At 32.7% G+C, this 16,124-nt stretch overlaps 1 protein-coding gene across 1 annotated transcript in view; it reads left to right on the plus strand.

The window, feature by feature from the left end:
- LOC131670707 (prohormone-4) overlaps positions 1 to 11,416 on the plus strand; it is a 31,261-nt gene extending 19,845 nt beyond the window's left edge. The window contains exons 2-4 of the mRNA XM_058946533.1: positions 719 to 853; positions 7,402 to 7,554; positions 8,204 to 11,416. Of these exons, the coding sequence (XP_058802516.1) occupies positions 719 to 853; positions 7,402 to 7,554; positions 8,204 to 8,397 (482 nt within the window). The 3' untranslated portion in view covers positions 8,398 to 11,416. The remainder of the gene's footprint in view (positions 1 to 718; positions 854 to 7,401; positions 7,555 to 8,203) is intronic.
- Positions 11,417 to 16,124: the final 4,708 nt, after the last annotated feature.

Here is a 16,124-nt window from a genome sequence, read left to right on the forward strand (position 1 = left end):
TTTGTCGCTTTCAATATTTTAAAAATCTAACTACAGAGTTCTCTTTGTTAGAATCGCAAGTGAATCTCTTAAACAAATTACTCAGTTATTTTTGTAAAGTTTTCATCGATGCTCATGTATGTTCAATTCATTCATGTTGAAATTCGCTTAAATGCATTAGTTACTATATAAACGGAAAATATCATCAAAAAATTACCATTTCATTCTATTAATTCGTTTAATGTAACATTTACTTGTTGCATAATTAGGACGCTCTAACTTGGCATGGAAGTCGAACGAAGAAACTTGCAGGATGAAGCCAGCGCAATAAATGTTGGATCTCCTTGAAATGAAGTTTCCACGTCGAAACGGTTTTGTAAATCTTTGCATAAAGAATTCTTTTCTGGAATGTCAAATTGGTTTGCGAATACTGATTCGACGTTCCTCAAAACGGAAATCCCCCTGCGGCAGAGTTGCGAAACTGTCAACAGAATTAAAAAAAAATTGAAAAATAAAAATAAACTTCCGTTTGGTTGCAAGTCGTTGTAAAGCAAACTACCAATGCTAGATTATTTACCGTTGGTACAGAAGCAAGCGCGCCGCTATGTAATGCCAGCCACGTAAAACAAAACACAGAAAAAAGCCGGGATACAGCTACGGGCGTTGCCAAGCTGTAGGACGAAAAGGCATACATTAAGTATTGAACGCATTGTATAATTCTGTTTCTCTGGGAATCTAGATGGCGAGGTCTGTCACCCGTACAAGCCATTCAAATGCCCGGAGGACAACACTTGCATCTCGATCCAGTATTTGTGCGACGGCGCACCAGACTGCCGCGAGGGCTACGACGAGGACCCAAGGCTTTGTACCGCCGGTGAGTGCACATTACACACCTGCCATTTCTTACTTTTTCTTCCGTTTCCTTCTAACGACAGCTAATGTCAAACCAAAGAACCTTCTCCCCTACTTTAGTTTCGATATTTACTTTTACGAGAGCCCGTTCGACAATGAGAGACAGTGGATACATACATTTATCAAACTTTTAAGGCAATTCTCTACCTAAAAATCCATCTACTTATTTGATGAAAACCTCTAAACAAATTTTCATTCAAAATGTCCAATCGCGAATAAACGAATGGATGTAATAGATATATGTATCATAACGGTTTCTCGTGGATAATGTGGAGTTTGCTTTTACAAAATTTGTTTCTTTGGCTTCTTGTTTTTCTTTTTTTTAGTGGAAATATCTATCGTGTCAAAGTTTTTATCGATAAATTATATATCATTCAGCATGCGTTAGTTTTTCAAAAAACTGGTTAAGCCATTATCTTGAATGTCCACTTGAACAACTCTACAAATTCTTCGGGGTGTATGTAATTAATATTGCGCATATGAATGAAGAAAATATCACGAAGAAAATATCATTGATTTTCCTTCGAAATAATATAAAATTCCAATTCGTAGCAACGACATTTTACGACACAATATTGGTCTAAGCTGGTGACCATAACGATTAGACGTACTTCGCGAACAAGGTGCAACTGCTGTAACCATAAACAGTAAATAATTTGCATGGACCCTCAATTATCTACCATAAAATACCTTTAATGCGAGAATCTCGGTGCACTGATTAAGATTAGTTGTGTCTCGATTTAAGTTCCAACTTGATCGTTATCTCGCTCTCCAAAGATCCTTTGTAAAAGCACTTTACAAACACGATCATTGCTAGAATTAAAATAAATTTATTGCGCGTTTTAACTCCAATAATTCTTACCCGAAAATTCTTTAGTGCAATAGTATTCAGAAAGTTACATAAAATATTTCGTTCAAGAGTTTCCGCGAAACTTGTACTTATATATAATTTATGATACTTCCGCTTCTGAATTTTCATATACTTATCAGGCGAAATTTCATCACGACAAAATTGCAAATTTTCGCTAATGGGAACAGCGTAGCTGACGTACCTGCACCTACAGAGTTTGCAATTTAACGTTAACAGTGGAAAGCTCGTCCGTAGAAGCATGTATGCAATCGCACCCACGTATATTCACATACAAGCTGTACATAGCTATATAACGTACGTAATCCCAGTTGCGTAAACCATTGGGGAATTTCAGGGTCGACTGCGTTTCGGCACACGAGCTATTGAAGCGCCAACACATGCTGCTTTTTTCGAGGTATCAGTTGTGATTGAGTGGATTTATTGACGAATAAAAAGTATTTTCCATTGATTGGAGATCGAATAAAATTTCGGAAACTTTCAATAAAAATTAGTTAGAAGCTTGTCAAGTATCAATTAAAAGATTTCATTTCTAAAATTTGGTGGTAAAAATAGACTAATAAAGCAACATTGTACGACTAGATTTTATTGCATTTAACGCGAATAACAATAACAACATTTCAGTTGTGACACCAACAGCATAAATTGCAATTAGCACTGATAAATGCATCAGTGACTTTTCTTAACTTTTTACGTCAACATTTATTAAAAGCCGTTCTCGCTTTTGATCTACCACCCATGTACCATATTTAATGAGATAGCTGTGAATACTGCGTTAAAAGTGTAAGATATTTTAGAATGATGGTTGACGATCGACAATCGCATTACAAATAACAAGTTTGACTAAATCTTTATTCTAGTTCAGTATATTCTGTCTTTCGATTTCCCACGGGTTTTTCACAGGCCATTTTTCGATGCACCGATATAGACCGCATACTGTAGCCAAGTCCCTCAAGTCTCCTTACGAGTTTTGCCAAAAATTGGCCCATAAGAGGATTACGTAAAAACATACGGGCAACTGATTATATTCAAGTTATTCCATGTATGAAAGGATCTCGATGTATATGCGCGTCAAGGTCCTTTGGCTTTTTTTTCGAGAATGTATGTACTTTTGAATGGGCAAAAGTGGTGACCCAGTTTCCGGTCTATTTGGACGTTTCTCTTCTGCTGCATTCGTAATTCGTACACGCAAAATTAGTCGCAACATCATTTCCAAGCAACGTTTCCCGCTGAGGATTCGCAATGCGTGATTCCATATTGTTGTTGAGCTTAATGAACAGCGATGCTAGTCTTTTACGAAAGAAAGAAAAATATTGACTTCCCGTTTGGTTAACGTTACACACTAATCGATTATTCGAATAAACACTCTACAACGTTGCAATTTGGACGTTATTCAAATTGCGCTTATTGTTCGTAAATCATTGATTGCAGCAGCTGATTGGCGGGGGCTTAATTGCGAAGCTGTATTATTTCGTCTTAAATTTTTACTCTAACTTTCTTCCATTTTCGTTTTCGCTTTTCTTCGTGAACATTTTTGAAAGAATTTGGCCACCCATCGAATTTTCGATTTCTATAAATTACGAACTATAAGCATTATATAGCACAATAGCTAATTGCAATAACACGCAACAAAACACATCCATCATACTAAAGCACTTAAAGGTGCCAAGTCGTATAATCTCAATTCACTCAACGACACGATCACGACTGCAAACCTGACCTTGATTATACACTCGTTAATTACTCGACTTTCCGATTTCAAATCTAATTTTTCAAACGACCTTAACTCTCAGAGGCGGCGTACGTGTGATTTTTTCTGTTTTATGTGTCAGACAACGAGTACAATTGTGTCAATAAAACGAGGATAGTCGATGTTTATCTTTGTTTTTTGCTACGACTCTTCTCTGTGTTCTTGCACTGTTTGTCATGGGAGAGAAAACAATTACCCGAACTATTTTACTTAAGGATTTTTTTGTAATTAACGCTTATGCTTGTTGTTTGTACTGAGGGATGGGCGTACTGCGAAATGTTTAACTGCGGGGTGGAAAAGGGGATGATGCTGGAATGAAAAGTTCATTGAATAGAAGTAGATAATTAATGTGTGCCGTTTCTACTGATGGATAGTGTAAACCTACTTTCAAATGTTTTCAAACCTGAACAAGCATACATTTTTCAACAAAGATTATTTCGATTAGAAGTTGCACAATCACTTTAAATTAAAAAAGTATTTTGGAAGATTACAGTAATATGCTATGCTAGAAAATAAGTTTTTAAATCAATATTGATGAAAGAAGTGTGCTTTTTTTGTATGATAAGTTACGTATGGCAATGTCTTACTTGTGACTGAGCACACTTTGAAAAATAATCTAAACAATAGCTATGCATAACTGATATAAATTAATTATGTTTAAGTAGATAGAGTTGAAGAGTTGAAAATTCAATTTCAGAAAAGTGGAAAAAGCAAATTTTAAAGATGTATACTTTATTGAGATATTATTCGTCAAAGTGTCAGAGAGTTTTTCATTTTATAAACTTGATTCATAATTCTACTTGTGTGATTGCAGTTCTATGCACCGTCTTACGGTCGATGTCAACAAATAAACGACAATTACAATAGCTTATATAGAACCAATTTATCATAAGGATTTTCATATTCTACATCGTTTTTAATATTTGCCAAATTTTACTACATAGTTGATTTTATATCAAAAGATAAAAACATTTGAGCACAGACGATTCGATTTAATTAAACAGTAATTTATATCTAATCGCGACACACTTCCCAAAAATAGATTCATAAAATATAGGTATACAAATTTAGAAAAAAATTAATCAATATGAAATAACGGGGATCATAAGTAAAATGAGAGAAGCCCTGTCGTTAGAAAAAAGAAAAAAAAATGAGAAACTCGGCGTCAAGTTTTTAATTGGCAGTAAAAGTACATGTACTGGTAAAGTGGCCTGCGGTACTTCAATATCTTGTTTCGCTCTCTCGCACAGCTAGTCAGGCGTTCTATCGTATACACCACTAGGAATTCGAAATGCGTCTCCAGACAAGTTGCTTCTTGCTCCAACGAAAAATTCAAGAAAATTATGATTTGCGTGACTATTATATATTACGCAACCTAGGAAGAATTTACTTCGCATTGCATCTTGATATATTTTGAATAAGGTTTTCTCGAATGATAATCGCAGAATGATAATTCTTTTTCAAATTCAAAGCACCAACGGAACTTTCATTTATTTGTAATATCTTTCCAGCATAAAAATGTTTTGACGTAAACAAAAAGCATTTCCCTGGACGCTCGCTTTAATTGAAATTCAACCTTATTATTTTTAAAACAATTACTCTTACAGATTGCAATTAAAAAATTTCTTAAATTTTCATTTTTGTTGCTTTATACTCATGAATATCCAAATACCTACGCATATCTTTTGTCAAGCATTTTCCTCTGAATTTATTCTTTTCTCTTGCAAAAAATGAATAATAACTTAACAAAAGCCAGCAAACTCTCATATTTCACTGAATTGTATTTTTGCTCTGCAGCAGCCGTGCAACTACAACAAAACTAGCGAACAATGTGCATTTCTTACGCGCAACTGCGACAAGAAAGAAAATCATTCTCAGCCATGCGCATTTAGATACGCGCTCGTGACGCGTGTGAGTAAAACTGCCATTTGCACGACACATAACTACAAGCGTTTTGCGGTGAAAAATAAAGTCAGATACGACTGCGCGACCGAAAAAACTGAGATTTTTTTTTCGAAACCGTGTTACCATTAGCCAGAAATATCGTTACAAAACTTTTTTTCCTCGCTGTCCGCAAAGTACATACGTTGAAACTGTTTCCTGGTGTTCGACTATCCAATATCGACCTGCAGTCGATTCCGTTTTTCCAATACAGTTTTTGTTTGAGTCTAATCGAAAAATTTCATAAGCAACGCAAGCGGCTTTTGTTAGGTCTGATGAATTTTTCAATAAAAAAAGACTGATTTCATGAACAATTCGCTGATGTTTGCCACTATGACAAATTTTTTTCTATTTTTCAAAATTCGTTATGAAGATAGCATTCTGTTCGACATTTTCGAATTTTATAAATAAAATTCGGCATTAGATTAGAAGTGCAAAAATCAATGATGCAGTCACGCAAATTATTCCCATTTACATAAATCAACAGGAAAAAATAGCCTCGTTTATTCTCATTTGCAAAAATAGCGTCTACGCATTCAGTTGGCGGAACAGCGATATAACAAAGATCTGAAAAAAAAAATGAAAGCGGACTGCTCGTTTTATGGGGGTAACAATGCTTTATACAGCTGAATGAAAATCCAAATGACCGCGCTGGAGCTCGCACGGTAACTTTCACTTAGTTTTTATTTTGAAATTTTTTTTCCTCCATGTTATTTAACGCCCCGCGCAAAGCTTACAAACGATGAGAGATGCTTTTTGCTCTGAATATTTTTTTCCTTGTTGCAAAATCAAGTAGGAAATAACACAAGTGTTTTGAATGCAAACGTAAAATCTGTGCTTGTTCGGTAACAACAAGAAGCTTATTTATAGCGGGTATGTTTAACGATTTTATTAAAATATGCAGGATGTTTTGGAAACAGTGTAAAAAATAAATATTTCACACTGACGACGAATATTAATTGAATAAATAACACGGAAAAAAACTACCCGTCAGAGATCCCGTATAAAAAATAAAGTATTGTCTCATAGACGTTTTCGATTTCGTTAGGTAGGTCGAACATAAGTCACGTCCTTTTTCATTCCCCGTGTGAATCATTGATGCTGCCGTCGGAAAATAAATATGCTAACGGCGCCACGTAGCGCGTACAAAAAAGATATACACACGTACAAAACGACGCATACGTGGATATAAATAAATTACCATAATCATTCTGTTTTGTGAATATAAAAAGATGTTTAACAATATTGAGAAAAATGTTTAACCTGTGAAACAAAAAACACTTTCTGTGAAAGTGATCTAGATTATTTTGATATCGATCTGTTATAGTGCATGATGGTAAATTAAATATCTTGAATTGTTTTTTTAAAGCATCTCTATAAATTTATCATCGATATTGCGATAAAATATTCTGATGCATGAATTTGAATAATCCATTCTGGATTAAAAGCTTTCCATTGAATTATCGTATCTGTATTCGTGAAGTACTTTAAACATACATTAACGATAAGTATATTTTACGTAAAATCGTACGTAAAATTCTACAAGCGATTCATTTCCTCCGACGGAAAATTCAGAGGTTTATTTTCTATTTTCTAAGCTTCTTTCCTATTTTGAGTAATGTGGAAAATGTAGGCGTCCATTTAGAATGAGATTACACTCAATTACGAAAACATTTCACAATTAATGTTCCACAACAAAATTAGTCCGTCGTACAAGACTCGACCTTCATTATTCAAAATTAACCGTGGCAGTCTCTCAATTAAACCCACAAATAGTTTAATTGTGGGTTGGGTTCCAACGCAATTTCCAAGTTGGAATAACATACATTTTTAAATCTTGACTGTAAAAAGAAAACCAATCTTTTCACTATCTTTGACCTATCGAAAATTGAATGTTTCGAAATTAGTTAACCTGGAATCATTCCAAAAATTGCATTTGGAAATGTTGCAGCAAAAAGACCACCTGTGGAAGAGACTGCGAGCTTCTTGCAAGCCTTGCTGGCAAGTCACGGTCCAAATTACCTCGAGAAGTTATTTGGCAGCAAAGCTAGGGATGCACTCGCGCCTCTCGGTGGAGTGAACAAGGTCGCCATCGCCCTATCGGGTAAGCTTCGTCTTATAAGTGTGTGTGTATGTGTGTGTGTGTATCGCTGTAGCTTTAAACGCGCGCTACACTCATTCGTTTTTTTCTTTTTTTTAATTTACGCTTTGCTTTGCTTTTATTTTAAGTTACGCTCGTTACCTTTGTGTTGCTTCTGTACGCCGAGAAAGTGTCGAGAAGAGTCTATTCAAATTATGATTTTCAAACGCTAACGAATTACCTGCATTAAGCCAACTTTAAATTGATGCTTCCTGTATACCTATTCTAACCTTCTCGATAGAATGGCTTGTTTTGTCAAGAGGCAAACGTATTTTTGGTTTCATTTGTATTCATTTTAATTAAAAAAGTTTATTAAACCAAAACTTAGCATCTTAGTATCACAGTATAACACCACATCATAAACTTTCATTTTTTTAAGTACCCATTATATTATCTTTTTCAGCACTTATTAAAGCATATACGACTGTTCACTATCTTGCACAATATTAGGAAAAGAGACCTTTAGACATATGAGTGCTACCAAAAAGTGAGAAAATATGTAGCACGCAAAAAAAAATTAAGTACTCGTATTTATGTTTGAAGATCGTACAAACGATTTCCTATCGCAAATTGGCGATAAAGACTATCATATGTCATTTGTTTCTCTTTTAAGAGTCGCAAACGATCGAGGACTTCGGGGCAGCGCTGCACCTGATGCGTTCGGACCTCGAGCATCTGCGCTCGGTCTTCATGGCAGTGGAGAACGGCGACATTGGCATGCTCAAATCTCTCGGCATCAAAGATTCGGAGCTGGGCGATGTGCGGTTCTTCCTGGAAAAGCTTGTCGACACCGGCTTCCTCGACTAATGGAAACGTATGCATTTGAAACACGTCGGCTCGACGCCTCGGCCGCGCGTTTTTTAACCATCATGAGCAAGTCCGACGCGCGTGCCGACGCAACCAGCCACGATCCAGGAGTGAGAACAGCTCATCGACCAGCTCCCTTTTCTACCCGATGCCGAATTACCATTTTCAAGCTTAATTAATGCCACCGCACACTCAACCACAAGAAACACTCAGAACAAGCATGGGGATCATGCTGGAGTGAAAACACTGGCGATCGCAATGTTACCGACCGAGGCGCAAGAGCTTGTACGCAACAGGTTATTGGTCAACGATGATCTGTATCTACAGATCTGTGGTGAATATATCTACCGGAAAAACAGAACTCGTCGACGTACGTGGTGTTGGACGAGAATGAGTTTTTCTCGATGAATGCATTTGGTATGCGAATCTCGAATGTTCCCACTCGGGCGCTCTGATAGAAATTGCAAAAGTTGTCCAGATTTTGCGAATTCTCGAGGAGTGCTTGAGTCCCGAGTTCGAGATTTTGATGCTGGCTAGTCCTACAGTCGTGTAACGACCTTCACCTTGTATTCTACTCCAGGTGACTTGCAAACACACATATGTATGCATCAACAGGAATGGCATAACGAAAAAGCGATAACGTAGCGGTTTAATTTGATGGATGGCGTGGATGTGAATCATTTATACGAGATATGAACACTGAATGTGCGACGTGTTATAATTGTCAGTGATGTGTTTTGGAGTGAGCTGATGATGAAATGGAGATGGTAAATGTTACGTATGAAAAGGCTCGTTACTTGATCGACCGTGTTGATCTACTATCGACGTTAATAAAAAGTATTTATAATTTTATGATTTCGATGATTTGTCAATAGTAGACATACACGGTTACAATAACGAACAATCGATACAAGGAAGTTGATATTCTGAACACGTAATCGTCAAAAGTAAATGTTATAAAGATTTATTAATAATGTTATAAAAGCAGGTTTCATGAATGACGTCGACGACGCTGAGTCAAATTTATGATAAAACGTAACGTGACGGTGACCGTGGTACATCATGATCAAGCAATCACTATTGTGATTATATCTTACAATTAACCGAACCTGTAGCACGTTTTTGACTCTCTTGTCGGTATTTTGATTCTAATTAATAATTATAACAGCGATCAATTTTTAGATGAATACAAAGTTTTAGATAAAAATGAAAGACTCTATTAATTAAATACATTATACACTTTGAAGAAAATCATATATTGTGTATGAAATAGCTCTGTATTATAAATATCTGAAAACTATTTAGTATAGAGCAAATGCAGTGGAATAAAGATAATCAGATGAGATAAGCTATCAATTGGCGCGACGATTGCATTAACTACACGTAAAGTGAGAACAAATAAATTGCGGGATGAGGATAAGGGCAATTATTACGGATCAGACAGATTTTTTTTTGTCTAATGTCTATTTTTTACCAATTTGTATACTTCAATTCGGAAAATAAGCTTCTTTCATTAGATTTCAACGCTGAATAACCATCCGTCACGCTATTCTTACGAGATTACTCTTCGATTTCTTAACAACCTTTCAACTGGGATTAGTTTCGTTACGAGTTCCTTTTTGACAGAATTTGCTATGCTTTGGGTTTTGTTTTTAACTCCGTGTAGAAAAGCGAAAAAAGCTTAAAATGAAAAATACATTTTTTTTTTTCAAATCAGAACCAACAAAATATTAAGCTTCAAACAATCTTTCGACAATCACTAGTCTGAAACATTTATTTCAGCTTTATTACTGTGCTGAACCCGACAATCCTCTTTACTATTCCTGCTACGACTGTCAAATTACTGAACCAGGATATCAATGAAGTTCTTAACTGTGTACCTTCGCAACTAATTAAATAGTCTAGGGATTAAGTTGATACAGATTAATTAGCAGCTGACATTAATAGCTGGTCGCTTTCGTAAATTGTTATTTTACATATTATTATTTTTGATATTCTTATGATATTTATAGTAATAATTTTGATGTCCTGAAAAAATTGTTAACTTATTTGCTAAAATCTTTTATTTTTCTACCAATCTGATTCTGTGGAAAGGAACGACACAATTTACAAAAATTAAAATATTCTAAATTATATACAATCATTGAACGTAATATTTTAACCCGTATTGAAATTATAATCTTTATTGCTAATACATGTGAAACTAACTTAAAAAAATTTTTAATAGAATTTGAAAATAATTATACAGATGTCACTCCTCTCAACATCGTAAAAAATATAAGGAAAAAAGTATTTGAAAACTCAAAATACCCCAGAAAAGTAAAATATAGAAATTTAGACCTTCCTTATTTATGTAACAGCAATTTTAGGAATGTTATTTCTAGAGAACCACAGAGTTAGTCAAAAAACAAAGCCAAACGTTCCAGCATTTTATGATATCCAGGTCGCCAAAGTAAAAGAGATATAAGAACTTAATGCTTAAAAGGCGTGATAAAAATGGAAGATTTGAACAAAATATTAATAGCCAATCCAACTACAAAGACATATCGTAAAGTATACAATGTATTTATTAATAAATTAATGTTAGTTACTGCTTATAATGCAGGTACAGAGTCAATAGATACAAGAAATACACAATCGTTATTGCTCATCGAAAGGTTTGAAAAATTTACAACGTAATTTCACATTCAAATAAAAATTTATAATATAAACAAACAAAAAAATATTCGATCAATTAGAAACGAACAGCAATGTGATGATGATGAAAATAATTCTAATATATTGAACATATCGTAATTATAATAACAAAAAGGTAAAACATATCACTATGAATATAATTAATTGAATCTTATATATTATTATATTGATATAAATATATATTTCAAATACGTAAAGAAACTTATTAACATATTAGTATGTAGTGGATATTTTGTAGATGGAATTTGAGGATCCTCCCGGCATCAATGAGATTTGTTTAAATTAATGAATATTGGCCGACTTGTGTATTGAACGTCATATATAATAAAGAAAATTCACCTGAGAGCCGATTATTTTAGAAAGATAAAGTCGAATTGATAATTTTTTTATGACATTAGCTTATAAGACCTTCTTTTATTAAAAAAATCTTCGTATTTTTTATGCTACGAGTATCGTCCAAATATGTCGTTGAAACAAATATGCCCATTTATACCAGGCTATTTATTGAGATATTTTCTTTTCATATTAGATTTTAAAAATCAATTATTAGATATGATTTTTTAAATTAGATAAATTTTGAAAGAATGAGAAGATAACTACAAACTAACATTTCTTGCAGTTTTCGACTGGATTATTGTCATTTGATCTATAAAAACGTTTGCTTTTATAGATAAATAAATAAAAAATTTTAAATAATAAATAATAAATAAATTTTAAATAAAAAAATTTATTTGCCAACTTATAAATGTTTTAGACCACTTTTAATACATCTCACCACGAAACCTATTGAATTATAAAAAATGAGTGAATATAATCATTGAAAGTTTAGATACAATTCTACTTTGGAATCGAATAAAATACAAAACGTTGACAATGAAATATAATTATTTTTGCCGGTAATCTGAAGGTTGGATTTATTTCTTGTCGAGGCCTCAATTCCATTTTTGTTTTAGCTATAAGACTTGTCTTCTGATAATAAAAGTACACACCCATTTTTGTGAGATAAATATTTTGCTATCAAATACTTACATCTTGAAAAGTAATCGACTTTATCAATCTTTCATTGTGCATTATAAGTCTTGTGTGGGATACTGCAACAATGGCGCTCGACAAAAAAAAGCTCACAAAGAAAATGGGCAAAAGAAACTCACAACAAATAAAATTTAAGTGTCTCTTCACTAATTTCTCTGTATGTAATTTATCACAAGTAGAGTAAGCGTTGCAAGATGCAATAAAATTATAAAAATCGAGAGAGCCAAAGTAGATTCAAAGACTTGACGATTTTTTGCCGGCGTATTGTCACAACGTACAATCGAGTCTGATTTTACGCGAAATTTCGAAATTCAAACTCGCGCTCGGGCTGTTCCAATGCTCTATCAATATATTATATGTGTGTGTAGTATATAGTGAGTAGTACATTCCCGTGAGATAATATTAATGGGACAGTATTTAAACAGAGTAGATTAGATTATAAGTGTGATGTATGAAAAGTATACAAACCGACTTTGAAAAAACTGAACTTTCATGAACTTTCAAGATTGTCAATTACTCTCTTATTTTTGTTTATGATTTTAGGATGAAGATAATTCTAGTCAAATATAGTCCAAGCCAATGGAACCATACATATATCGCTGAAGGAAGCGAACATATTTAACCAATCGTAGTCAAAAGGTACTCCCTATATAAAGAGTACAGTAGTGGAGCATTCAAAAAATGAAAAAAATCGAAAAACAAACAAAAGTGAAAAAAAAAAGATAAAATCATGCAACTCGAGCTAAGCGATGTCCGTTTGAATTACGGTACAGGTAATGGCATGGTACAGCTACCTAGTATAATATTGACATCAGTCACAATGGCAGTAACAACAACTGGCAGCCATAAAATGACATGATTCAAACGTTAATTGAAGAAAAACAAACTAACGTAATATTTAAGTCGCAAAATAAGCATATTTAATGATGAAAATCAGATTAATGATAAAAAATCTAGTGATATTAAAATTGAGATTAAAGTATATTGACGCAATGATTCAACTTTTAAATAATAAGTGTGCAAATATATTGACACATCTATAACATCGATGATATATTGTGGAGCTTTATCTAACTCTTCACTCATTAGGTATGTGTCATTGCACGTTAATATAATCAATCAGCTGGAACAGAACGCGAGTCACGAGTTAAGTTTCTTCGAAGTTGACGGGTATCAACGGACTTGTGTATGTTGATGACTAAATCGCGGCAAAGGGATACGCGATAAAGTCGGTTTACTTGTAATATGTAGATTCTTTGATGTCTTGTATTAAGTTAATTGAAATATTAACAATAAGATGCACGCTGACTTTCCTTTGTGGAAAACTTTTTGCAATATTTATATTCAAATTTGAAATGTGATTGGATCAATACGGTAATTAAATATATATACGCATTGATTGATTAAATTTGATTTAAGAAATAAATTCGAAAAAACTATTATTGAGTTTTTTAGTTCAACGTTATGTTTCTAATTGATAAAATTTAGTGTGAAACGTAGAAAGTTTTCCCAAAGGTGGTAGAATAGATGAAGATAATCGTTTTTTATAGTTTCTTAAGGTGTGATACACCGTTACATAGTATTTTTAAATATTATAAAACGTAATCCACTATATCCTTCAATTAGATTATTTTGTAATTGTAAGAAAAAGAACTTGGCAACTCTATACTGAAGTCAATATACCAATTTAAAAATTATTCTTAAAAAATAACAGTTTCAAAACTAATAGCATTCGCATGGATGGAAACAAATCTAATTGAAGGATTTTTTAGAATAAATGCGAAATTTCGCAATTATCATGGTGCACTTAAGCAAGACTTACAAAAAGAGAAAGTAAACAGACATATCAGTATCAATTATATATCATATAATGTGGTGATTACTATTATATTGAGAATCAATGAAATTTTGAGAAATTTTTGCTGGCTTTTTAGATAAGCATATATAATTGAAGTCAATCTGCGAATCTAAATCTGTGACTTTTATTTATACCAGTAACAGAAATATTAAACAAAGCTTTAAGCTCTTAATCTTCGGCATAATATAAGTTCAAATGTTTATATGATGGAATTTGAGTAACGATAATTTACTCAAAGCATCAAATTTATCAAGAAATTATAATAATCTGATTTAGATAGATAAGAGAAATAAAAACGAAATGTTATATTTTCATAATTTAATCGAATATTCACCAAATAATTTTGCTATTTGCGCTTTATTATGTTTCAAATGTATTTTATGTGTAATGTATATTGTGATATTGCGTTATTGTGCAATCATACGCAGAAACACCAAACAACCAAAAACCAAGATTGGAGATACGTTAGCCAGTTCGCGTTACCGATCTCAGTTGTAGCACACAATTTATTACAAAGCTCTATATTATTATAACTATTTCTAATAAACATAACGTACAGTCGTTTCCACGTGAAAAATAATTCTCTATGTGTGATAACTGTGTACATATCATTCGCTACTAAGATTGATAATCGTGTGATTAAATAAGAAAGTAAGCAAGCTCAAGCGACCTATAGCGCGTGCAAATTTAAAAAAATCCATAGTTTATGAAGCAGGAATCCCCATCCAAATATTAAGCCCACTAATATGTGTGTCTATATTGCGTGAATTATACACGCACGTGGACCGAGTGTGCGGCCGTGAGTGTATAATGCAAATAATAAATTATAATAAAGATAAGAAAAAAAAAGTAGATTGTACCTAGCAAACATTCATTTATTGACCTTATCCACATAGACTCCCTGATTTTCATAATTTTGATTGATGACTGAATTGTGTGTTTGCATAAAACTACCAGCAATTATTCAGTAGTTGCAATCTATCAATCATCACCATATCAGATTTCTTATATATTCTGCTTCCTATAAACGGCATTTCAGCCATTACATTTTTAATTAAATAATTGTATATCCATCTAAACTAAAAATTCTCTGTAATATCATAATAATGCTTTTTCCATTACTTTTCACATTACAAATATAATCCGAATCAAAGTATTTTTAATCATTATAATCATTAAAAAAAGTTTAATTTATAGAAACAGTAATAAACTTTAAAACTTACAGGATATAATCATACTTTAGAATAATTTTTTAAAGAAATTAAAAGTATAATGAGTATAATTAGTATAAATATTTCAAACAAACTGTATTTTTAAATTAAAATTCATCTAAAAGTGAATAACTTTACGTAAATTTCCTGTGTTTTCTATTATTTAATTGAAGATCTATGAACAAGCATATGTGCTTGATTTCAAAATCAAAGAACCACCACTGTACACGCATCAAATCGGTTCACAAAATCCGGGTCCAGTACTCAAATCAGACTGACACTCAGTTCATTTTGATAGCAATTTAATCCAAACGGTGCCTAGAAAATATGTAGTCAAAAATACGCTTTTAGTTTGTTAGTATTTTTGGAAGATTATTAGAATTACTTTTATAAAAAAATAATAGAATTTAAACATACTATTTAAAGCGATAGGTAAAAGTTCACAATGAATGTGTTTCACATGAAAAATTCCATATGATACATAACTTTACATTATAGTAACTACCATTAATTTATAAAAAAATTCGACTAATATTTGCGTAGAAGAATTTTTTTTTCAAAAGTGCATTAACGATTTTATAGTTATACATGAAATGCAGAGCTTTAAAAATAAAAAAATTACATTGTAGTTAAAAAAAACGAAGTGGAATATCTATTGCAAACCCTCATATTTTTACCTTATCCACATCTGCTTCCTGATTTAAATTTGTTTAATGGATAAGTAAATAAATCGTATATTTGCATAAAATTACAAACGATTATTTCTATAGTTACGAACTATTAATCACCCCTATATCAGATTTTTTAGATAATTTACTTCCTACAAACAATTTACCGTTATAATAAATTGCACAGCCCCCTTCTGACAAGTAAATTTAATAGGCACTTATGAAATCTTAACTATGCATAAATTTTTTACATTTTTCATT

The sequence above is a fragment of the Phymastichus coffea genome, unplaced genomic scaffold (genome assembly GCF_024137745.1).
Source record: "Phymastichus coffea isolate CEN01 unplaced genomic scaffold, Cenicafe_Pcof_1.1 PCOF00114, whole genome shotgun sequence".
Classification (NCBI taxonomy): Eukaryota; Metazoa; Arthropoda; class Insecta; order Hymenoptera; family Eulophidae; genus Phymastichus; species Phymastichus coffea.